We start from the raw sequence: 24,811 nt of genomic DNA on the forward strand, positions 1-24,811 counted from the left end.
CTCCAGGGGAGGTTTGGATTGGATCTTAGGAAAAAAAATTCTTCCCTGAAAGGGTGTTGAAACATTGGAACAGACTGCCCAGGGAGATGGTGGAATCAGCATCCCTGGAGGTGTTTAAAAAATGTGTAGACATGGTGCTTAGGGACATGGTTTAGTGATGGACTTGGCAGTCCTGGGTTAACAGTTGAACTTGATGATCTTAAAGGTCTTTTCCAACCTAAATGATTCTATGATTCTATTATTCTATGATCTTTCAGTACATCAGGTTGCTCAAAGCCCCATCCGACCTGGCCTTGAACACTTCCAGAGATGGGGCATCCACAGATTCTCTGGACAACCTGTTCCAGTGCCTCACCACCATCATGGTAAAGAATTTCTTCCTTATGTCCAATTTAAATCTACCCTCTTTCAGTTTATAATTGCTACCCTTTGTCCTGTCATTACAGGACCTGGTAAAAAGTTTCTCTCCATCTTTCTTATATGCCCCATTTATATATAGTAAGGCTGCAATAAGGTCTCCTTGGAGCCTTCTCTTCTCCAGGCAGAACAACCTCAACTCTCTCAGCCTTTCCTCATAGGAGAGGTGTTCCAGCCCTCTGATCATTGTCATGGACCTTCTCTGGACCTGCTCTAACAGGTTCACGTCTTTGTTGTGCTGGGGACCCCAGAGTTGGACACAGTACTCCAGGTGGGGTCTCACGAGAACAGAGTAGATGGACAGAATCACCTTCCTTGACCTGCTGGCCATGCTTCCTTTTGTGCAGCTCAGGATGCGATTGGCTTTTGGGGCTGCAAGTGCACATTGCCGGCTCATTATTCAATTTTTCATCCACCAGTATCCCCAAGTCCTTCTTTGCAGGGCTGCTCTCAGTCCATTCATCCCCAGTCTGTACTGATACTGGGGATTGCCCTGACCCAGGCGCAAGACCTTGGACTTGGCCTTGTTGAACTTCATGAGGTTTACATGGGCCCGCTTCTCGAGCTTGCCCAGGTCCCTCTGGATGCCATCCCTTCCCTCTAGCAAATTAACTGCATCCCTCAGCTTGGTGTCATCTGCAAACTTGCTGAGGGTGCACTCAGTCCCACCGTCTGTGTTGATGAAGATATGAAATGGTACTGGTCCCAATATGGACCCCTGAGGGACACCACTCGTCACTGGTTTCCACTCGGACACGGAACCATTGACTATAACTCTTTGGACATGGCCATCCAGCCAGTTCCATATCCATCTAACAGTCTGTCGTGCTTTAACCCTGGCCGTCAACCAAGCACCACGCAGCCAGTTGCTCACTCCCCCTCACTCAGAAGGATGGAGAGGAGAATCGGAAAAGGAATGTAAAAGTCAAGAGTTGAGATAGGAACAATTTAATAATTTAAACATAATAAAGAGGTAAGAACAAAAGTAATAAAAATAATAATACTAACAATAATAATATCAGCAAAATGGAAAGGTGGGGAAAAAGGGTAAATCAAAAGCTGTGCACGCAAGCAGAGCAAAGCAAGGAATTCATTCACTGTTTCCATCGGCAGGCAGGTGTTCAGCCATCCCCAGGAAAGCAGGGCTCCATCACGTGTAACGGTTACTCGGGAAGAGAAATGCCGTAATGCCAGATGTCCCCTCCCTTCCTCCTTCTTCCCCCAGTTTATATACTCAGCATGACGTCATATGGTATGGAATACCTCTTTGGCTAGTTCGGGTCAGCTGTCCTGGCTGTGTCCCCTCCCAATTTCCTGTCCCCCTCCAGCCGTCTCTCTGGCAGGGCCCAAGGAACTGAAAAGTCCTTGATTTAGTATGAACACCACCCAGCAACAACTAAAACCATCAGTGTCCTGTCAACATTATTCTGACATCATGGCCAAAACACAGCACTGTACTAACTACTAAGAAGAAAATTATCTCTATCCCAGCTGAAACCAGGACACAGTCCATCGATCAAACTCATCTTTCTCCAATTTAGCGGCCAGAATGTTGTGGGGGACCATATCCAAGGCCTTATAGATGTCCAGGTAGATGGCATCCATACCTCTTCCCTTGTCCACCGATGCAGTCACTCCAGCGTAGAAGGCCACTAGATTTGTCAGGCATGATTTGCCCTTGGTGAAGCCATGCTGGCTGTCTCTAATCACCTCCCTGTCATCCATATGCCTCAACATATCTTCCAGGAGGATCTGCTCCATGATATTACCAGGCACCACGGTGAGGCTGACTGGCTGGCAGTTCCCAGGGTCCTCCTTTTTACCCTTTTTAAAAATGGGTGCAGTTTCCCTTTTACCAGTCACCGAGGACATAGTCTGACTGCCATGACTTCTCAAATATAATGGAGAATGGCTTAGCAACTACATCAGCCAATTCCCTCGGGACCCTGGCATGCATCTCGTTGAGTCCCATGGACTTGTGTATGCTCAGGTTCCTTAGGTGGTCTTGAACCTGATCTCCTCCTATGATGGGAGGAACTTCATTCTCCCAGTCCCTGTCTAGAGGTTCAGGGGATTGAGGGATGTGGGAAGAGACATTTTCATTGAAAAGTGAGGCAAAAATTTGTTGAGTGCCTAAGCCTTTTCTATGTAGGTTCTCACCAGTTCTTCTGTCCTATTTATCGGGGGGTGGTGGTGGTGTGTGTGTGTGTAGGACATCTTTAATCTTCCTTTTCTGGCCAACGTACCTGTAGAAGCCATTCTTATTTTTCTTTGCATCCCTTGCCAATTTCAGTACCAAGTGTGCCTTAGCTTTTTTCATCCCATCCTTACACCTCTGGGAAGCATCTCTATATTCTTCCTTGTATACATGTCTCTGGTTCCACTGCCTGTGCATTTCCGTCTTGCACTTTAGTTTGACCAGGAGGTCTTTACTGGGCCATGCTAGTTTACTGCCTTCCTTGCCTGATTTCTTACATGTGAGAATCAAGAGTTCTTGTGCTCTAAGAAAAATACCCTTCAAGATATGCCAGCTCTGTTCATCTCCTTTATCCCTGAGGGCAGTTTCACAGGGGGTCCCACCCTCTAATTCCTTTAACAACTGAAAAATTGTTCTCTTAAAATTCAGAGTCCTGACTCTACTTTTCACCTGGTCCATATCTGTCAAGACTCTGAATTCCACCAGGGCATGATCACTGCAGCCCAAGCTGCCACCAGTCTTGAGATCTCTAATTAGTTCTTGACATCTCTCATTAACTTTAGGCTCTTGATATATAGGGTTCAACTCATACAAGCAAAAATCAATTGAAACCTAAACAGTTCAGCCTAAACTGTGACTTCAAATACACACTCAGTCTTAAATTTACTTGAAGGTAAAAATAAACCAAGCAAACTAAAGTAGCACAGCAGTTCAATTTTTCTTTGCTTTGTACCTGGTATAGCTAGAGTTCCTTTCAGTTTTAATCCTCATCCTACCTGCACCATCATAATAGTTTTCATACTTCTATAGAGAATTTAAGAGATCAAAATAATGTATAGCCAGGCCTTCTTTCTAATGTAATAGTCAGCAGATGTATTCAAATATTTTTATTTAATTTTGGATAATTTTCACATGGAGACAAATGAACCAGGCATGGGCTTATTATAACCTCTGACACTTTTGCCATATCAAGATTTAGTTCTGTTTAACCATTTACAAGAAACAACTTCATTTTGTTTTTTTCACCCTCACTAATCAAATAATTAAATTTTTATGAATATCAAATTAATCATAAAATTGATAAGATTTTAGCTCTTCCTGAGAATTCTACTTATAGATTGTAGAAGGAGTGATTTCCCCTAATTGGTTAGCAATTTGAAATTATATTACATGTTGTATCCTACTTTAAGGATGAGTCTGGGTAGATTGCTGTCAGAGAATGGGCAGCTACAGCAAAGACTAATTAGAAAATGTCTGCCCTATAAATAATAGAATTTAAATCAACCTGCACTTTTTACCATATTTGAATGTCTTAAGGACTATTTTGATAAAATTTGAATTATATTATCAAAAATTTCAAAATGTGTATATAGTTATTAAATTAAAAAGTGTATTATGCTTGCAGCCAGGGAGGAGCTCCAATCCATTAGTTCTGTTTTTTCTAACAAGCATTAGGATTGATCTGCAATCACTGTTATTCATTAGTCATCACTAACCATAGGAACCCTTGAGTCAGAGATTTAGCTTATTTATTTCAGTCATGTTTGTGCAGATCAAAAGGTACATGGAAATAAAATCAAAGTCAATATTAATTAATTAATTAATTAATAAATACTTCTGGACTGAGTACAGTGTGCTAAGCATTCTCCTGATGTAAAAGAAAGCATGGTACCTTCTTAAAATAAACCATCTGATAATGGAGTGGGAGAAAAAGAATAACAGCTGCAAATAAGGATGCCCAATAGTAATGTCATATCCTGATAATATAACTTTGGTGGAAGTATTATAGTTATTTTAAGACCAAAAAAATACATAAAAATATGCAAACTTCCATAGCCTTATTTTAAGCTGGAGAGATTGTGATTTGGAAAGTAGTTTGAGAAAAGATTTTATTTATTCAAACAGTCAATCTCTTTCCAGGTAAAGGAACTTTTTCCCTTGTCTAATCAGTCACCCCTCTGGTAATTGACAGCACAGTTTTTACGTAGCTGGATTCGTCCTAAGATGAACAAACTACTTCAGATAAAAAAACCCAGAGATGCGTGGATCTTTATGTCACATTGGAATATTAAATCATCTAGTCTGAACTTTTAATCATACAGGCCTGACATTTTTATTCAAATCTTCTTTTGAGCACAGTGACTTGGTTGGTGAAAAAAGGTTGTGTTTGGTTTCCAAACACAAGAAGGTGAATAATTTGTTTAATCAGTGATTCAAATGGTCAATTACTACCACTGCTAAATATGTTGGTCAATTATGAATTAACTAGTAGGGTGGTAAGATTAGAGGATTTGGGAGTCTTGTACTCTCATTAACCTCTGTCCTCCAATACTCTGCCACTTGCTTCTTTCTGCTCCATAGATGTGAAGCATCATGGCTTCCCCCTAGTCCTTCTAGAGAGAGATAAGTTTCAGTGTTGCACAGTAGATAAAAGTATATATATGGCCTACTCTGTCCCTGTGAGCCCCATACAGCCCTCACTGTAAGTCCAGAAAATCCCCATGAGACAAAGCTCAATCACACTTGCACCATTTACATTCGGGCCTCATCTGCTTATGTTGCTTATTTATCTCTAGCTTTTAGGAATTAGCTTTTCTTGTGTTAAAAGTTTTAAATGAAATTGTATGTCATGGTTTAACCCCAGCCAGCAACCAGGTACCATGCAGCCACTTGCTCACTCCCCCTCACCCAGAGGGATGGGGAGGAGAATCTGAAAGGGATGTAAAACTCAAGGGTTGAGATAAGAACAATTTAATAGGTAAAGCAAAAGCCGCGCATGCAAGCAAAGCAAAGCAAGGAATTCATTCACTGCTTTCCATCGGCAGGCAGGTGTTCAGCCATCCCCAGGAAAGCAGGGCTCCATCATGCGTAACGGTTCCTTGGGAAGACAAACGCCATAATGCCAGATGTCCCCCCCTTCCTTCTTCTTCCCCCAGTTTATATACTCAGCATGACGTCATATGGTATGGAATATCCCTTTGGCTAGTTCGGGTCAGCTGTCCTGGCTGTGTCCCCTCCCAATTTCCTGTCCCCCTCCAGCCCTCTCGCTGGCAGGGCCCAAGGAACTGGAAAGTCCTTGATTTAGTATAAACACCACCCAGCAACAACTAAAACCATCAGTGTCCTATCAACATTGTTCTTACATCATGGCCAAACCACAGCACTGTACTAACTACTAAGAAGAAAATTATCCCAGCTGAAACCAAGACAATTGTGTTAAAAGAATTAATTTTAAAAAACCCTGTAGCACCTAGTGTTTTATTTCTAGTTTTGCCTCAATATATTTATTCAGTAGATCATATTAACTATCAGTATTCTATATTTAGTGTATTCATTACAATAAAATTGTTTCTGAAATAACTCTTTGTGATGTGTTGACCTAACCACCAAGTGCCCACCAAGCCATTCTCGCTCCCACTCCTCCACAGTCTGTTTTACCCGTGATGGTAATTGGTGAATGATCTCCCTGTCTGAATCCCTGAGATTAATTTCTGTCTGTTCATTTTCATTTTTTCTGTGAAAAATGTGTGAAGTAGGTCAAACATGACTAACCACCGTCTGCTATCATAACAGTCCAATTCTCAGTGGCATGGTGTTAGCACTTTTCTAGAGGAGTGGATTCCTGTGTGTATAATTAAATAGCCAATTTGTTCTAAAAGTGGCAGTTCATCTCTTTTCTGCTCTGTCTTGTCATATTTTTTTCTGATTTTTTTAAAATAATTATCTGAACTTTCTCTTTTGTTTCTCAGTCCTGATTTCCTGATGAGATTAACTCTTGTGGAAGTGTATGGCTCTTGCTATGTGTTTTTTAGTTCAATGGAGTGTGCCTGTTCTAGAAATCCTAAGTAAGCTTGACAAGGTTTTGGGGAGATTTTTGAGTCTGTATCATATCTTGCAGATTAACTACAGGGCAGCTCATTGGTTTAGAATCTCAAGTGTATGAGAAAGGTTGAGGTATAAAAACTAGTGCTTGATTTATAAGAAGGGGTGGATCCAAGAGAAAGAGTGGAACTGATAATTTAACCAGACATTTAAAACATCCAGCAAGGAAGATAAAAATTGAGAGTGAATCGTCATTTGAGAACTTAGGGAGGAGGAAGTCATCTGACACAAACTCCAAACATTTTAAATTTATATGAATGGATGTTATGTATACTTTGCTCCACATGTTGGCCCCTTATGTTGTTTTCTGTTCATAAGATTTATATTCATCAGTCAATATGCATATTCTATGTACATGCAGACTACTGGATATAACTATATATATATATAACTATGATGTGTTTATTTTGTAATGAAAAATAATGGATGTACATTGTATCTGAAATATCCTCACATCAACATCAGAAAACAAAATAATTAGAGCCCTCGTTCATTTCTCCCAGCTTTCCTATCTGATTAGAGACACAAAAGAACTCCTCAGCTTGATTAAACATTCCTGCTGGGAAAAGTGTGAAATTTGGAGGCCATTTTTTTCTTGAACTTGTCTATCTCCACCTTAATTATTAGAAATCTATTAGTTACAGTATTTTGTTTAACAAGGTATCCAGATATAAAACATGAAAAGTGATACAGTAGCAGAGATCACAACTATGTCTAACTCTGTCTGTGTATTCCCATAAACATCAATATTTTCATTAGATGACTGGTTTTCTTAGTGAAGTGGCCAGTGCTGTTCCATTAATTCATTATTTTCTCTCTTGTTTTCCTTTAAATATGAGCTACCTTCTACTGTTTGTGCATCTAGTCCAATACAAACACAACTATAAGCTTTTCTGAGTTCTTTTAAAGTTGGCATATATAAAATAACAGAAATATTTTACATCTTTTTATTATCTTTTTGTGTATATGTACAAAATTTTTTTCCCCAAAAATCTTAAAATAATTGCTTATTTTTTCTTCTGACCTTCAATTACTTTTTTCATTCTCTTGAACAAAATTCAATATAACATAGTAAAAGCTCTACTACAGTTGCTTAGTCTGTGAGGACTTTCAAAAGAATCTTTTACATTCTTCTGGGTGTAAAAATTGGACCATCTCTTTATATGGTCACTGATGCTTCGTTTTCAAGTCTCTGCTTCTAGGCAAGTTTGTCTGCCTAATTCAACCCTCTGGCGTGAGTATCTCTTCAGAGGACAGTAGCATCTGTATGAATGCACTGTTTTGAAAAATAAGCGGAAAACATTTTGGAGTTCTCATCCATTTATCATATAACACTTGATTATTATAGTGATGTGTATAGACCTTGTTTTAGGATTGTCAATGAGAAAGTAACAGTTGTTATAAGGAAAAGCTATAATAACAAACACAGTTATCGCTAGTAACCAAGGCTTAATTAGCTGTGCTGAATTTAATTTTTCTAATATACATTTGATGAACTAGTAATTTCTTCACAATGATAAACAATTTCTTCACTTTATGAAAACTTATTTAGCATTTCACTTGGTTTAAAGCCTACGATGGTAACATTTTTTAAGCAGATAAAGTTAAAAGGTGCTAAAGATATAGCAGATAAAAATAAAAGGAAGCAGATAAAGTTAAAAATAGTTGCCTGTGTAGATAGAGACATGGACTTGTTTTGGACATAAGGCAGCAAATGTCTTAAACTTTAAGATGTCACCAAAAGCAGCCTGTTTTACTGTCAGAGTGGTTTAGAAATGCAAACAAATATAGATAATGAATTGGCAGATGTCCATGTTTATTTCAGTACCTCAGAGCTTAAATTTCTGGGGAATTTTCTTTTCCTTATGACCTGACCTTCTCAGAACAACTTAAATATTTTGTGTCAATTACTTGATTCATGAAGAAAGTAATATTTCTTTGCCATTGACTTTTAGAAAGGCAGTTTTTCAAAGTGAATTTAGGGTTAAGTGTTGTTATATGGATATATACTATAAAGGCATCTGAGAAAATGATGTATATGTTCATCTGATAAAATGTTAATGGGCAATAAGACTTAAACTATCAGGAACAGTAAATAATATTACATAGAGACTGAACATTGTAGGATTTAGTTGACATATATAATAATCACAGTTTTGCATTTATTATCCACAGAAAAGTTATACCCTTCTTAACCATTAATGACTGTGACAGATAATATATTAGCATTTTAGGTGGCGAGCTGAGTGAACTGATGAAGAAGTCTAAAACCACAATTCCTGTAATTATCATGCTGTAGTCCCCCCCCCCCCATATTTTTATATTAATATGTACACTGATAATTTTATGCATTAGCAATTAGTAATGCAGATATGTTTAACATGGTTTGGTTGGGGTTGCTGTGGGAATGATAACTTTTTCAGTTATCAGTCAAAACATTTTAATAAATGATGTCTTTCCATATTGAATTAGAAAAGAAATGTATGACTGATCACACATTCAAACAGATGGATGTGGGGTTTTTTTTGTCATTTAGGCACTCCAGTTGTAAATATGCTTGTAACTTCTGACTGCTTGTCCTTAGAAATGTAAGGAATGCAATTAATTAATCTCTATATGTGTAGAATATAATTTTAAATGTTAAATTTATTTTCATTATTTTTCTCAAAATGTCAAGGCTACAATTTAAAAAAACTCAACATTATTCAGAATAATCCCTATTTAATTTGGAATATATGCTTAAATGCTACTCTGAATAAAGGTGAACTTAAGTTCATGCTCATTTTTTTCCAGAAGCAAAGTTTAAGCTCCTGGCCTAACTTTGAATTTAAAAGCTTGAAGGAACAGATTCTGCACATTAATAACTTGCCATTAAAGTAGCTGGCACTTCCTGCACATGCAGGGGCCTGTTTCACATAGAACATTTTGAAAGTCTGAGGACCCAAGCCTACTGAAAGCTTGAGAATTTAAAAAATAAATTACACTGGAATGAGAGAGAATCCAGAAGTAGCTGGAAGTTTTCAAAAAGAGCAAGACGAATGATTCACTGTCTGGAAAATCTGCCTTCAAGTTAAGCCTGTTTTATTTACATACTAGCGAAGGTTAAGAGATGCTTTGTCTGTGGTTAAGTTCTTACATAGGAAGAAGTTTTCTGATAGTCAAGAGATATTTCAGTAGCAGGTAAAGCTCAAAATGCAGCTCATCAAAATTTAGACAAGGAATAATGTACAAAATGTTTAATAATGAAAATAATTACTATTGGATCAGGTTACACTAGAATATGGAGATTACTTAGCACTTTAAATAAAGATCAGATGTCTTTCTGAAAGACTTGCTCTAGTTCAGTAATACTTCATTAGATTGATGAAATGATTAATGATGGATTTTAGCAGTAATGAACACTTCTTGGCCTACATTATTCAAAAAATAAGACAAGCTGATCATAATAATCATTAAGATCTCTGGTTTTAAAATCTATGGTTCTGACGCCATGGATATATTGTCTTCAGCAGATAGCGTAGTAGCTGGAATGAGCAGGAGGAGGCAGGACTTCAGTACTGTAGTAATGCTGTAGACAAGGTATTGTCAAACAGTGGAGTAAGATTCAGAATTATGATTCAAATTATGTATCATGTTACAATATCATGTTAAGATGGGAGAGTCTATGGTTGCAGTATATAGTAAGTTGATCTTAGTTTGATGAAATCTTAACCTTTTCATTTTTAGCATACTGTATCCTTTTAAATTTCACCTTTTCTGTCTGATTGAATAGTTTGACCTAATAGTATTTTCCACTGAAGCAAGAAAAAATCTGGATTTAAATATTATTTTTTTAATAGTGCAGTATATGTTCTTACATAGTAATGAGATACTTGTATGCTTTTATAAAAAGGCTTATATTTCTAATATTAGATGGTTGTAAGAAAGACTTCCTTTTCATTGAGAATTACTACAGTAAAAATACTATTTGATTAGCTTAGGAAAAGGGGAAAGCAAATTGTATTTATGCACTAATTGAAATATAATCTGAAATGTTTTACAGGTTTGTGTTGTATATAGAGTGAACTCATTTTAGTAGTGTAATTTACCAGCATAAAGTCTTTGGATAATACTGTAAAAATTAAAGAAGTATAGGGAAGACTTACTTAAAAACTGTCTACAGGGTGAATAAGTGGCTTTAAATGTACAGATGTTTTTCCATTGCTTTTGTGTTTTTTCCATTTAATGTGGTTAATTATGTCTTCTTTTACTGTACATACTATTGTCTCCATCACTTTCAATGTTTTTGCTATTCTATCTCTGCAGCTAAACTACAGTTAGACTGTAATTTTATTTTTAATGCTGTCATTGTAGAATTAATCAAGAGATGTATTAATATGGGAGGAAGAATGGGAATGGGTATGGTTGTCTTTACACATTCGTATTAGTTGTAATACTACTGTATAATTAGTGGTATATAATACTTTTTCTTTTAAAAGTATTATTCTGAACCCATCTGATTATTTTCTTTCTTTTTTTAAGGATAGATCTTGCTGTCTGTAAACCTCCAATTTTCATTTACTTTGAGAGCTCTGGTTATTTAAAGAATGCTATGACAGGCTGTAGGGGTGATATTCTGTCCAATGAAATTAATTGTAGAAAACCTACGGAATGATTCTGATTTTACTCCATAATTGCAGAGAGCAGAAATTTTGTTTCTAATTCATATTCAGAGTGTGCACTTATCTTTCTCAAATACTTGGAGGAAGAAATTTTGAGGCCTTTCTTAGGATTTTATTCTGGGATTTTTTTCTTTTACTGAAAACATTGACTGTTCAGTAATTTTTACTGTTTGCAATGTAGTTTACTGGTAAATCCACTTCTCTTATTTCATGAGCAAGGAGGAAGGTAAATTGGATTTTGAAAGTAGGATCTTACAGTATATATGCAAGCAAAATGCCTCCCTGACTTCACTGGGGAGGTTTGCCTTCGTGGGGACTTCAGGATGAGGCCTTTAAGCAGAAAATATCCCTTAGCCATGATTGAACCAGATATTTCTGTTGAATGTAAGGCAATCTATCAGAATTTTTCTGATCAGCCTTTTCTACTGTCTTGTATTGAGTCATTTTTTAATGATATCTATTATCAGATTGAAATGGCAATTGAGACACTGCAAAAGTCTGATGGTCTTTCTACTCACAGAAGCTCTCTTCTCAACAGCCATGTAAGTTGTCTCTTCTTTCATGAAAGCTAATCTCTTGCTTGTTCTGTATACTTAGCCTGCCTCTAAATGTTAATGTATTGCTACTTTTTGTTTTTAATCTTTCCATTTTAGTTGCTTGTAATCTACATCATCTGTCATATTTTTTCAGGTTAAGTGTCATGACATATTATAGGGTGCATTTCTTTTCTAGGTTCTGTATTGTGTTAACACAGCTTAATGTATTTGACTGTTCTGCAGGTCCTAATGTAAATGTAAAAATAATCAAATAATTTCTTTCAACTGTCTGGGTTTGACATTTTAAAATAATTTTCTACAATTTGTGTACCCAATATAATAATTTAGGAACAGGTGAAGGGGGAAAGAAGCAGCACACGCTTTGAATAAAAAAATTTTCTTTAGATTTCTTTTTAAATATTTCTATTATTCTGAATAAGTTTATTACAATATAAGAATTCTGAAGATCCATTTGATGAGATGAAAAAAATAAAACAATCTGTTAATCTCTAATATGTATTATTCTTCTGCCTCTTGCTTTGTTCTGTCTTTTTGCAAATCCTGTAGTTAGGAATTTTCCATAAGAGAAAGTTGAATGTGTTTGCATAAAAAGATGGTTGCAAATATAGTGGTAAAGCCATTATATATAACTTTTAGGTATAGAAGAAAGTTTGTTTATAAACAGTGCTAGTCTTTCTTGAAATATTATGTAAACAACATGTTTTTATCTTCAGTTAGTATAAATAGTTTTGTAATTTTTAATGCTGCTAAATTTCTATACATACTGCATCACATATTTTTGCAGATTCTTGTATTTCTTTACCATAGAAATATAAAAATTGCTTGTGATATGAATGTATGAATAAATTGGGTAGAGGCTATACACTTATTTTGATTTTTTTGACACACCCCCCCCAAGAATGTGGTTATATGGAGGTGAAAACCAAAATTGTTTTGTCAAAGTTTATCATCATGGTAGAAAATGACAGCAGGAGCCAGTACGATTTCTTAAAAGATTATTTTTCTTCGAAAATGCTAAAATTGGGTGAGGGAAATTGAATCCTGTAAAATATGAAGAAGGACTTTTAGATCATTTTGGATGTATTTAAAATAATTGTTTTGATTTAAGACAACCTAGAAATATACTAAAATTATTTTAATATCATAATTAAATGGATGATTTTTTTTTTTTCAAAATGCCAAAAATCTGTCTTAAAAATTAGATATACAAAGAATTGATAAGTCTGACTTGAATCTGACAAGGAAGTCCAGAATCTTCACACTGAAAACAGTAAGAATTAAAGGGCAAGCTTTTATACATCAGAAAACTTTATTCACCTATTTCCTGTGTCATGCACTAGTTAAAAGATCATGGAACAGATCCTCCTGGAAGATATATCAAAACATATGGAAGACAGAGAGGTGATTAGAAACAGCCAATGTGGCTTCACCAAGGGCAAATCGTGCCTGACTAATCTGGTGGCCTTCTAAGATGGAGTGGCTGCATCAGTGGACAAGGGAAGAGATATAAATGTCAGCTACCTAGACTTTTGTAAGGCCTTTGATACAGTCCCCCACACCATTCTTGCTGCTAAATTGGAGAGAGATGTCTTTGATTGATGGACTGTTATATGTATAAGGAACTGGCTGGATGGTCACATCCAAAGAGTTACAGTCAACGGCTCAGTGTCCAAATGGAGATCAGTAATGAATGGTGTCCCTCAAGGGTCCATACTAGGACTAATACTATTTAATATATTCATCAATGACATAGATAGTGGGATAGAGTGGGTCTGAGGAGGACCACAAAAATGATCAGAGGGCTGGAACACCTCTCCTATGAGGAAAGGCTGAGAGAGTTGAGGTTGCTCTGCCTGGAGAAGAGAAGGCTCCAAGGAGACCTTATTGCAGCCTTTCAATATATAAATGGGGTGTATAAGTAAGATGGAGAGAAACTTTTTACCAGGGCCTGTAATGACAAGACAAAGGGTAGCAATTATAAACTGAAAGAGGGTAGATTTAAATTGGACATAAGGAAGAAATTCTTTACCATGATGGTGGTGAGGCACTGGAACAGGTTGTCCAGAGAATCTGTGGATGCCCCATCTCTGGAAGTGTTCAAGGCCAGGTCAGATGGGGCTTTGAGCGACCTGGTCTTAGTGGAAGGTGTCCCTGCCCATGGCAGGGGGTTGGACTCGATGACCTTTAAAGGAAGGGCCCTTCTAACCTAAATCACTCTATGATTCTATGAAAATATCTTCCTAATGAGATTTGCACCTGTCTGTTATGGTTGTCTTATGCTGATATTTCTTAACTGTTTTGAGGTATTTTCAAAACTACTGAAAGACAAATAGAGGGATCTATTCTTGATTCTCTGAAAAAAAAAAAAAGACCTCCATTCATCTTGCTGTAATAATTGCTCTTTCCTAGCCTCAGTAATTTTGGAAGAAATTAATGGAACCCAGATAAAACTTACTGGATGTTTTCCCAATTTTAAAAACATTTATTGAATTATGATTCAAATAAGGACAGTAAATATGGTTTTAGTCCTATCATCTTCCTTAAGGTGGTGCTCTGTTACCTAAGTAAATACCGGTTTGTTTTAATGATTTTTTTCATTTTCCTCTATTTTATTTCCTTTCCTGATTTTTTTCTGCATGCGATTGACTTAACTAATTTATAATCTAATATTTTCTTAATATTGAAGTTTCATTGAAGTTGGAGTCAATATACCTGTTCTATGTAAACCATTTCATCCATTCCAGTGTTGTTAATATTATAAATCAACAAGTCAGAAAAAGTCTGGACATTTCAATTTTAGAATTACATTTCTGAAAATACAAAAATATGTTTAAGGTTGTTTGCAGTAACTTTATCATGTCTGCATATTATTTACCTTTTTACAAGGTATTCAGCTATTGGCACTCTTCTTTACATATTGAAACCTACCAAATAATCACTTCAAGCTTTTGTTATTGAAATATCTTCACCCTAGAGAAAAAATCCTTATTTTGTACATATCTTGGGTTTTGCTTTTCCATTGTTGGCTAATGCCAAGCTGTGGTTGAAAGAATAACTTTGAAATACAGATCATTAGTAAAATGCACTTAAATAAATCCTGATAAATTGTAATTCACCTGGAAAAAAGTCTAATGTAATATTTAGACATTAATTTGGAAATAACTTTGTTTGTCAATCATTTTTTTCTTTGTGAGGTAAAACAGAAATAGCTCATATCCCATAATCTAATTAGTATAGATAAATTACAAAGGTTGAATGGTATAATTAAGATATACTTAGGTGATTGGTGAAATGATTTTGTTAATACACTGAAATAAGCGTAAAATTTGACAATATTTTTCCTAGGTTTTGTTTCAGAATTGTAAATGCTCAAGATTAGATACATTTGTGCATGTTAAGACTTTTTTAGTAATGCATTTATATCTACAAGTTGATATAAAGATGAACTGCACTTTTTTGTTATGTTTATTTAAAGCACAACAGTATCTGCATCCATCTTTGGAACCAGGTAGATTTTGCTTCCTCTGCATCTTTACATAGAGCTCTTGTTTAGAAACCTAAGCATAATAATTCTGGTGATGTTTTCTGTAATAAAGTAAACATGAAGATGGTCTTTGAAAGGTCTGGAGTAAATGTTTTCCTTTTTTTTTTTTTTTTTTTTTCATTTTTCATTTATCGTGCTTGGTAAATTGCTCACAACTGACTTAAACAGAACTGTATGTCCAATATATTAATTATAATCTAAATTTTTCTAGTAGTTCTGCAATAAAGAAGGGTCAGAGTGGAAACATATTTCACGAGTAAAGGGCATTAAAATCTTTATATTGATGCTCTTTAAATAACAAGTTATAGTGAACATTAGTAGAACAGAATTTGTTCAGTGATCTATTAGTAAATAACCCTGCAGAGTAGTGCATTAAATGTCACATACACTTTGTATATCTTTTACTGTACTTTAAACACATATCCTGGTCATTTTAATTGCTTTGGTGGACTAAATTGAAATGGATTGTACAACTGTGTGAGGCTCCAGCATATTGGAATAAAATTTTGTTCCAAATGCCAAAAACAAATCCATGGCTTGGGGATTTATTGGATGCTCAAACTACGCCCAGAGTTTTGGTAAGATTTGTGAACCTGTAAAATTTGGATGTTCATGATGATTCATTTTAGTATAATTACTTTCTTAAGTAATTAAGTAGTACATACTAGCAGCAAACAAATTTTGCGAATTGTTCAAGCTGAAATTAAAGGGAAATTCCAAGGATATGAAACCATGGGGGGAGAGGGGTATAAACTAGGTAAAATGTTAGCATCCCAAAAAACCTGAAACCACAGAATTTACATATGACCACTATAAAAATATTTCCATTTTATTCTGTTGTTCTCCTATACTGCTAAATGTCATTAAAGTGACCATTTTACTTGAGTTTTGCTTGTATGTTATTTACTATTTGTTCTAGACAAAGGTACAATGTTGTATTAGAAACTGCCTACATGCTTCCAAAATTGCTCACCAAAATTCTATGTTAAATTGCATGGGGAAAACAAAGAATACTAATTATGTTCCTCTTTGAAGTCAAAGGCAAACAGGCTACAACAGAAAGGGATTGGGCCCATAATATTTTATAGATGTACCAGTTATTTTTCATGTCATCTAAATTGCTTCTTACCTTGTATTTGATAGTTTCTTCTTTGTATTTGGAAGAAAATAAACACTATTAAGTTAAATGAAGTACTGGAGTTTTTAATTTGTTGTTTGTTTGTTTTTGATTTTTTTTAATTTCAGGTGAAGAGAAATAGTATAACATTCCAGAATTAAAAATGTGTTAACTTACTCCTTTTAGGTTTTTCCTGCAATATAAATTGTATCGATTATTTTATTTCCACAGAGTTCCAACAATTTGTCTCCAAAGCACAAATATCTTCATAAAATGTTAATGTATGGTATGAATCTGAAATATTTTTAGAAGTGGAGCTATCTGAGCTCACAAGGGCAATGAGTTTTGGTATTTCCTTGTAATTCTAAAAGATACTAAGGCATCATGGCATATCTAACATTGAAAGAGATTTAAAGAGATTATATTTGCTTGAAGAACAAAGTCACTGTATTAAACAGGCCTTAAGAGTGGTCTAAAAAACCAGAGGTCTCTGTTGTACAATTAAGATATTTTTTTTAGCAGAGTAATACTGAATTTACATATGTTCACTCCTTCATATTTGATATAGCTCCAATGGCTTTTAGACAACTATGAAACTGCAGAAGGAGTGAGTCTCCCCAGAAGTACCCTTTACAACCATTACTTACGTCATTGTCAGGAGCACAAGTTAGATCCAGTCAATGCTGCCTCCTTTGGAAAACTCATACGGTCAATCTTCATGGGATTACGGACCAGAAGACTGGGAACCAGGTTTGCGTTAATGAAGTCTTAAAGTATAATAGAAAATATCAATAATAATTGTGAACATGAAGCTTGTATGTTAAAAAAAATCAAGCAAACAAATAAATAAAAAATATTTAAAACCTGTTAAGGGAGTTGCCAAATCCAGTGGACTTCAGGACCCAGGGGACTCCTGGTCTGCTATAGCCACATTCTGTCTACTCTTAAAACCCAGATATCTTCCATCTCAACCCAATGGGTGCAGCTACTGCTGTTCCCATTTGTAGGTCTAGCTAGCAGTGAGACTGAACACGTGTTTCAAAGATGCAGATAAACACCACATGACACTAATACAGCTAACCATACAAGCTAACAGAGCAATGCCTTTACCAGCATCCATATAGACTTCAATAGCATTCACATAAACATGAACGCAGATAGCCCAATTCTGTTCTTCTCCAGCTGATCAGAACTGAAGTTGACTAGTGAAACATACACAAACCCTCACTCACTAACAAGCATACCCATTTATGGAATTCTTCTATTCACCATGACTGCATAAGTCATTTATTTTATTTTTACTTTCCTTATTCTATTTAAATGAAGTATAACAGTAAGTGCTGGAAAATATAGTTTAAGTGACCTGTTTTCCAGTAGCTGGTGGAGTTATAACAGTTTTATACTAGAGTAAGAGGAAAGTCAAGCCTAAATTTTATGTACTATTTTCCAGTCAAGGCAAATTGTGAAGTGAGTATGATATATATGCATAAAACTAATGTTATTTTTGTTCTTTCATAAAGGGGGAACTCCAAATACCATTATTATGGGATTCGTGTCAAACCAGATTCTCCCCTTAATCGGCTACAAGAGGACATGCAATATATGGCTATGAGACAGCAACCCATGCAGCAGAAACAAAGGTACTGTGTTAAATGAAACTACTTAAACTACTTTTTCATATTTCTAGTTCTTGGAGACTTACTTGTCCTCATTTATGTGGCAAAGTTGAACATCTAATGGAAATCGTTTAACTTCTCTTGTGAAAAATAAAGGTTTGTCAGATCTGCAGTTGATATCACTGGAGTCTGATATCAGTAGACATGAGAGAGCACATACCTAAAAATTCATAAATTTTAAAAAAGTGATAATAAAAGTAAAATATGATGCAATTCTTCTGAACAGTTTTCTTGGTGGTCTTCAGTTATTTTCCCACAAGCTGGAAAAAAAAGAAATAGGAGCTTTAAATTTCAAATTATATTGTTCAGTTTCATTACTTTAAGGAGCACATATATAAAATTATAGAAGAGCTTGTGATTAGGTTCAGCTTTGTGTTCATTTCCTCCTCCTGGCAAGAACTGATGTATCAAACCCCTGGACTTGAAGAGAGAAGACTTGGGCCTCTTCTGGGCTCTGCTTAGAATAATCCTATGAGACACTTTTACAGGGCAAAGGGGTCCAGGAAAGCTGGTTGATTTTTCAAGGATCACTTCCTTGAAGCTAAAGAATGGTGTATCCCAACATGCAGGAAATCAAGCAAAGGTGGCGAAAGGCCTACATGGATGAACAAGGAGCTCCTGACAAAGCTCAAACATAAAAAGAAAGTATACAAGAGGTAGAAGCAGGGTCAGGCAACCCAGGAGGAAGAAAGACTGAGTGTACAGTGATGGTGTTAGGAAAGCCAAAGCCAAGCTATGAAGGACAAGAAGATGATTGGGAGTTGCCAGCATGGATTTACAAAGGGGAAATCATGCTTGACCAACTGTCCTGGTTTCAGCTGGGATAGAGTTAATTTTCTTCTTAGTAGCTGGTGCAGTTCTGTGTTTTGGATTTGATGTGAGAACAATGCTGACAGGACACTGATGTTTTTAGTTGTTTCTTGTGGTGATGCAAGTCGAGGCAGACTGAAAAAAACACTATGTCTGCGTGGCTGGGTTCGGACAAAATGGCCTTTATTGTTTATACAAACTATTTATATATCTTAGACAGTGCAGGTGTCAGACCCTGATAGGTTTTTGTGTCCTTCTTCTTGCTTGCTATTTGCTGTTGCTGTAGGTGCTCGTATGCTGTGATTCTAAGTTCCGGTTCTTCACATCCTGTTTACAGACCTGACAATTTGTGGCTGTCTTAAAGGTACACGGCTAAGTCTTTGAAGTCAACTAACTTGTCTGCAGACCCGCTGCAGACCCCAATTCCCCCTTTTTGTTTTTGAACAGCTAGTACCAGGTTTGTCATGTTCTGCAGGGCCCTTGCAAACATGATGGCAACCAAGGCAATAGCAAACAAACAATACTGTCAATTGAGTGAATGGATGCCAAAAAGGCTGACATTTTCTCAAATTTTGGTAACATGTTGCTGCAATGGGGCACCTAAAATCCATGCAGCATAAACCATCAAAATCCACACAGCTATGTTCTTGAGCCAACAACAAAAAGCTAATAGTTTCTCTGTTTTGTATGTAATAGTGGCAAATTTGACTCACATTCTTAACTGCCTAACAAACAAGGTGATTTAACTCTTTAATGCTTTCCCTGCTGTTACTTTGAATAAGAGAAGAACCACTGCAATACGTTCCCATCAGTTCCATAAATCAACTGCATCATTACATGCTTCATCCAATGTTATATTGCGTTTAAACGCATGATGCTTATCAGCATGTTCACATGTTGATTTATGCAGGTGTCATGGTCCCATCATAGCCTCCTACTACGTTAGCATCTACATAAAGGCAACTATCGACATTCAAAGTGCAAACAATATCAACTTCTTTTGGATTGACATTATACAGAGGTAATCAATTATCGAAAATATCAAGGCTTTCAGTAAAATTCGTCATTCCCCGCATACATTAACTTTTTTGCAACAACGTCTGCAAGTCAGTTTTGAGGAAGGGCACACCAAACAAGGACTGGTTCAGTAAGGAGGCCACACATTAGTTGTTGGGTTGACTGGCGGCAGCAGTGCTCCCACGGTCTGGCACGCTAAGCTCAGGCCGCACACAGCGAGCAGGTATCCATCGCGGACCTTCATCTGTAGAAACACAAGCATAACCTCTCCCCCAAGTTAACAATTCATGCGGTCCCGACAAATGCCCGGTATGAGGGTCTTTCATGTGTACTAAGATACCTTCATGCTTTTGCTGCTTGTCACCAATTGACACAAAATGTTGCATAATGGGAGGCACCACATGGTCGGCAGAGATTTTCAGAAAGTTCAAAACATAGCATGCTTTCTCAAATTTTGCCTCTGGGGTCATTCCCTTCATTCCCCCTTTTTGTTTTGCAAGTTGGCATTTAAGAGTACTATTCATGTGTTCAACAATGGCTTGGCCCATAGGGAATGGGGAATTCCAAATTTGTGGGAGATCCCCCATTGGGAAAGGAACTGACTGACAGGCCTGGAACTATAGGCAGGTCCACGGTCTGTTTTGATTTCAAGAGGGACACTGAGCACAGAAAAAGCATGTTGCCAGTGCCGAATGGCGTCACGACTGGTCTCACCTGTGTGGGCAGTAGCAATCATTGCAGTAGAATATGTATCTATTGTAACATGGACATATTTTTGTCTGCCAAACTCATTGTAATGAGTTACATCTGTTTGTCAAAGTTGTAAAGCTTGAAGGCCTCTAGGATTAACTCCATAATTTGGCACAGAGTAACTTTTTGACAGTCTGGACAGGCTGCAACAATACTGTGTGCAGCAGCCTGAGAGAGACCCTTTTGGCCAAACTGGTGATACAAGGATCGCCAATTCTGATGATAGATTTGGTGGGCTAACCGGGCTTGCTGATGGACATCATGAACAGGCACTGACAGAGCCACAGAAACTAGAGCATCAACTCTAGCATTGCCTTCAATTATAAAACCAGGTAGGGAAGTATGGCTATTAACATGCATAACATAATATGGAGAATGGCGTTTCCGAATCTCTTCCCAAACTAAAGTCAAAATTGCAAAAAGCTTGGGGTTGTTGACATGGCCAAGGACAGCCATATCTAGCTTGGGAAGGAGGGCTGCCACATATGCTGAATCAGTAACAAGATTAAGAGGGCCTGGAAAATACTGAAATGCCAAAGCCGCAGCCCGTAATTCTACAGCTTGCGGGGATCCTTCCTGATATACAATTTGGGAATGCCATTGCCCATTTTTTTTCCAAGCAACTGTGGCTTTTCCCGTTTTTCCAGATCCATCTGTAAATACTCTGTCACCTTCAAGTGGTTGTCTTTGACTTAGTTGCCGTGGCTGCAAAGTTAGATTTACAGTCATTTTCAGAAGTGGACGAGGTGGGTGATGGTACTGAATTTGCCCTTGAAAATTGGCAAGAGCCACTTGAAGGGCAGCAGAATTTAACAGCGCCCATTCAACATAGTATTGTTGTACAGGGATAATTACAGTTGCTGGATCAGCTCCAGTCAACTCTAAACATTTTTTTCGGACTTTTATGATCAAATCGGCAACAAGTTCATACCATTCAACAGCAGTTTTCTTAGGCTGCAAAGGCAAAAACCATTCAAGTACATGCAGGGGATCTTCCCAAGCCTGGTTCCATTGGGCCAACATAGTATAAGGGGAAGATTGGTCCATTAAAATAAAACCACTTAAAGGAAGTGTGATATCTACACGCCACACATGTCGCGAAGAGATCAACTGTTCAACATCTTTCACAAGTGCTAAGGCTGCAGGCGTTAAATACCTTGGGGCTAAAATATCTGTGTCTCCTTTTAAAAGTTGCAAAAGAGGTTGCATTTGTTCATTAGTAAGGCCTAAATAAGGCTGTAACCAATTTAGCATTCCTGCAAGTTTTTGGACATCATTCAAAGTCTTTATGTCCAGTTTCAATTTAATAGGTTGTGGAGACACAGTTCTTTTCAGCACATTCATGCCCAGATATTTCCAAGGCTCTTGTCTCTGAACTTTTTCAGGAGCTACAACCAATCCAAACTCTGCTAAGCTATGTCTGGTATCTTTTTCAACTACGTTCAGCAGTTCTGTTGACGGTGCTGCCAGCAAAATGTCATCCATGTAATGATAACAGTAAACATCCTTGTATTTGTCTCTCACAGAGCTCAGGGCTCTGGGCACTGATGTTTTTGATTGTTTCTTGTGGTTACGCAAGTCGAGGCAGACTGAAAAAAACACTATGTCTGCGTGGCTGGGTTCGGACAAAATGGCCTTTATTGTTTATACAAACTATTTATATATCTTAGACAGTGCAGGTGTTAGACCCTGATAGGTTTTTGTGTCCTTCTTCTTGCTTGCTATTTGCTGTTTCTGTAGGTGCTCGTATGCTGCGGTTCTAAGTTCCGGTTCTTCATATCCTGTTTACATACCTGACAATTTGTGGCTGTCTAAAAGGTACACAACGAAGTCTTTGAAGTCAACTAACATGTCCACAGACGCGCTGCAGATCCTAACAGTTTCTGGGTAGTGTTTATCCTAAGTCAAAGACTTTTTGGTTCCTTGGGCCCTGCCAGCGAGAGGGCTGGAGAGGCACAGGAAATTGGGAGGGGACACAGCCAGGACAGGTGACCCAAACTAGCCAAAGAGGTATTCCATACTATATGATGTCATGATGAGTATATAAACTGGGGGAAGAAGAAGGAAGGGGGGGACATCTGGCATTATGGTGTTTGTCTTCCCAAGTAACAGTTACGCGTGATGGAGCCCTGCTTTCCTGGAGATGGCTGAACACCTGCCTGCCCATGGGAAGTGCTGAATGAATTCCTTGTTTTGCTTTGCTTGCATGTGCGGCTTTTGCTTTACCTATTAAATTGTTCTTATCTCAACCCTTGAGTTTTACATTTCTTTCCTATTCTCCTCCCTGTTCATCTGGGTGAGGGGGAAGTGAGCAAGCGGCTGCATGGTGCTTGTTTGCTGGCCAGGGTTAAACCACAATAGTTGTTAAAGTTCTTCCTAAACTCTAGAAACTCAAAGGACTGTTACTTTTATGCATTCAAGTCACTTTGTATTCTAATCCAAGATCTGAAAAGTTTGTAAATAATACATTTTGTAGAAACTAAAACTGTGTCAACATACTGATTTTTATTTGTGAATATTTATAGAAATAGATCTTCTGCCAGGTACTTGTAATGTTAAAGTATAATGAGAATAAAGTTAAAAATCCTTACAAATTTAGGTTTTTGGATTTCAAATAGATTTATCAAGTGATGAGAAGTTTATCCATAAAAGTTCAATGCTGCCATGATACTGGAGATTAAACTTTAGACTTTTTAAATTTGATTGCAATTGTGCTGTTGATTTCAGCAGGCCTGTGATTTTATCCTGGGCCTTTACAATAACCAGACTTCATATAGAAGTTCTATAGATTAAGATGACAGAAATATTTGTTTCCAGGTATTAACATTCCTAAAGTTATCATACTTTATGTAAGTCGGGCCAAAAGGCCTTCTCTCGAAAGGTATACTTCTTGAATATCCCATGTCCTATGTTACTGTATAGTTAAATATGTCTGGAATGACCAGAATCTTGGATGCTTGCTTCTCTTGGTATTTTTCTCATAAACTAAAATCTAAGTAGTTACATAGGGCATTCCTATTATCTGTTTAGTAAGATGAAAATGAGAACATGCTCACAGCTGACTCAACTGCTTAAGAGGAGTATTTTCAGAGTGTAATTTGTTGACATGTCTAAATTTAATACAAACCTTTACAATCTGCACAGTGTGGTTTCAGACTTGAGTGACAGTTCACATGCATTCTGCACAAAGGTTTCTCTAGTTTTCTTCTGGCTACAAAGCTATTTCAGAAGGACAAAGCTTCTGAGTTCTTATCAGTTAGAGCTGGGGAAGAATTAATTTTCAGTTGTTTTGGAGATGGCAGGCAGATTCTTCAGCCTGCCAGTGTGATGGTCTTAAAATCTGACCATCCAAATCAGGATTCCTATTTGTATCTTTGTCCTTTTTATCCTTTATAAAAGCTTTTTTGACTTGACTGATGAAGAGTTGAGAATAGAATAGAAAAAGAAATAGAAATAGAAATGAATAGAATAGAAATGAATAGAATAGAATAGAATAGTTCAGTTGGAAGGGACCTACAATGATCATCTAGTCCAACTGCCTGACCTCTTCAGGGCTGACCAAAAGTTAAAGCATGTTATTAAGAGCATTGTCCAAATGCCTCTTAAACACTGACAGGCATGGGTCATCGATCACCTCTCTAGGAAGCCTCTTCCAGTGTCTGACCAACCTCTCAGTAAAGAAATGCTTCCTAATATCAAGTATGAACCTCCCCTGGTTCAGCTACTTAGTTTAAGTCTAAGTAGCCTTCTCAGACCTTATGAGTTCATGAGTAGTTTGTTACATTTAAAAATTATTTAAATTCCTTTGTCTCCAAACAGATGCATGGCCCTTCTTAAGGTGATTAAATCTTATTTTTGAGCTGCTTGATTCCTGGGAACGCAAGCCCTTTGGAAAAGGAAAGACTGTGCTTCTGTTTAGTGTAAATGAGCTTTAGGTCTTAGTGATATAGTTATAAAAATAAATTCCACAAGAAATTTGTAGTTGCTCTGTTGATATCAGCTTTATGAATTTTATAATGCATTGCCAATGTTCTACCTTTCCTTACTCAGTTATTCTGATGTTACTTTTTCTTGTGTGGGAACTAGCAAAACTGTATACTGAGACTGAGAAATCAGGCAGAACAGTGTGATATTGCACTTATAAAAAAGTGAACATAAAGAATAATTTTGTATTTGATAATTT

General features: G+C 36.9%; 1 protein-coding gene across 3 annotated transcripts in view; it reads left to right on the top strand.

Moving 5' to 3' along the window:
* LOC129783029 (transcription factor RFX3-like) overlaps nt 1–24,811 on the top strand; it is a 192,447-nt gene that overhangs the window by 135,373 nt on the left and 32,263 nt on the right. For all 3 annotated transcript variants that reach the window (XM_055792685.1, XM_055792686.1, XM_055792687.1), the window contains exons 5-7: nt 11,625–11,699; nt 16,944–17,125; nt 17,896–18,015. In XM_055792685.1, the coding sequence (XP_055648660.1) occupies nt 11,625–11,699; nt 16,944–17,125; nt 17,896–18,015 (377 nt within the window). The remainder of the gene's footprint in view (nt 1–11,624; nt 11,700–16,943; nt 17,126–17,895; nt 18,016–24,811) is intronic.

Source organism: Falco peregrinus, chromosome W (genome assembly GCF_023634155.1).
Source record: "Falco peregrinus isolate bFalPer1 chromosome W, bFalPer1.pri, whole genome shotgun sequence".
NCBI classification, from domain to species: Eukaryota; Metazoa; Chordata; class Aves; order Falconiformes; family Falconidae; genus Falco; species Falco peregrinus.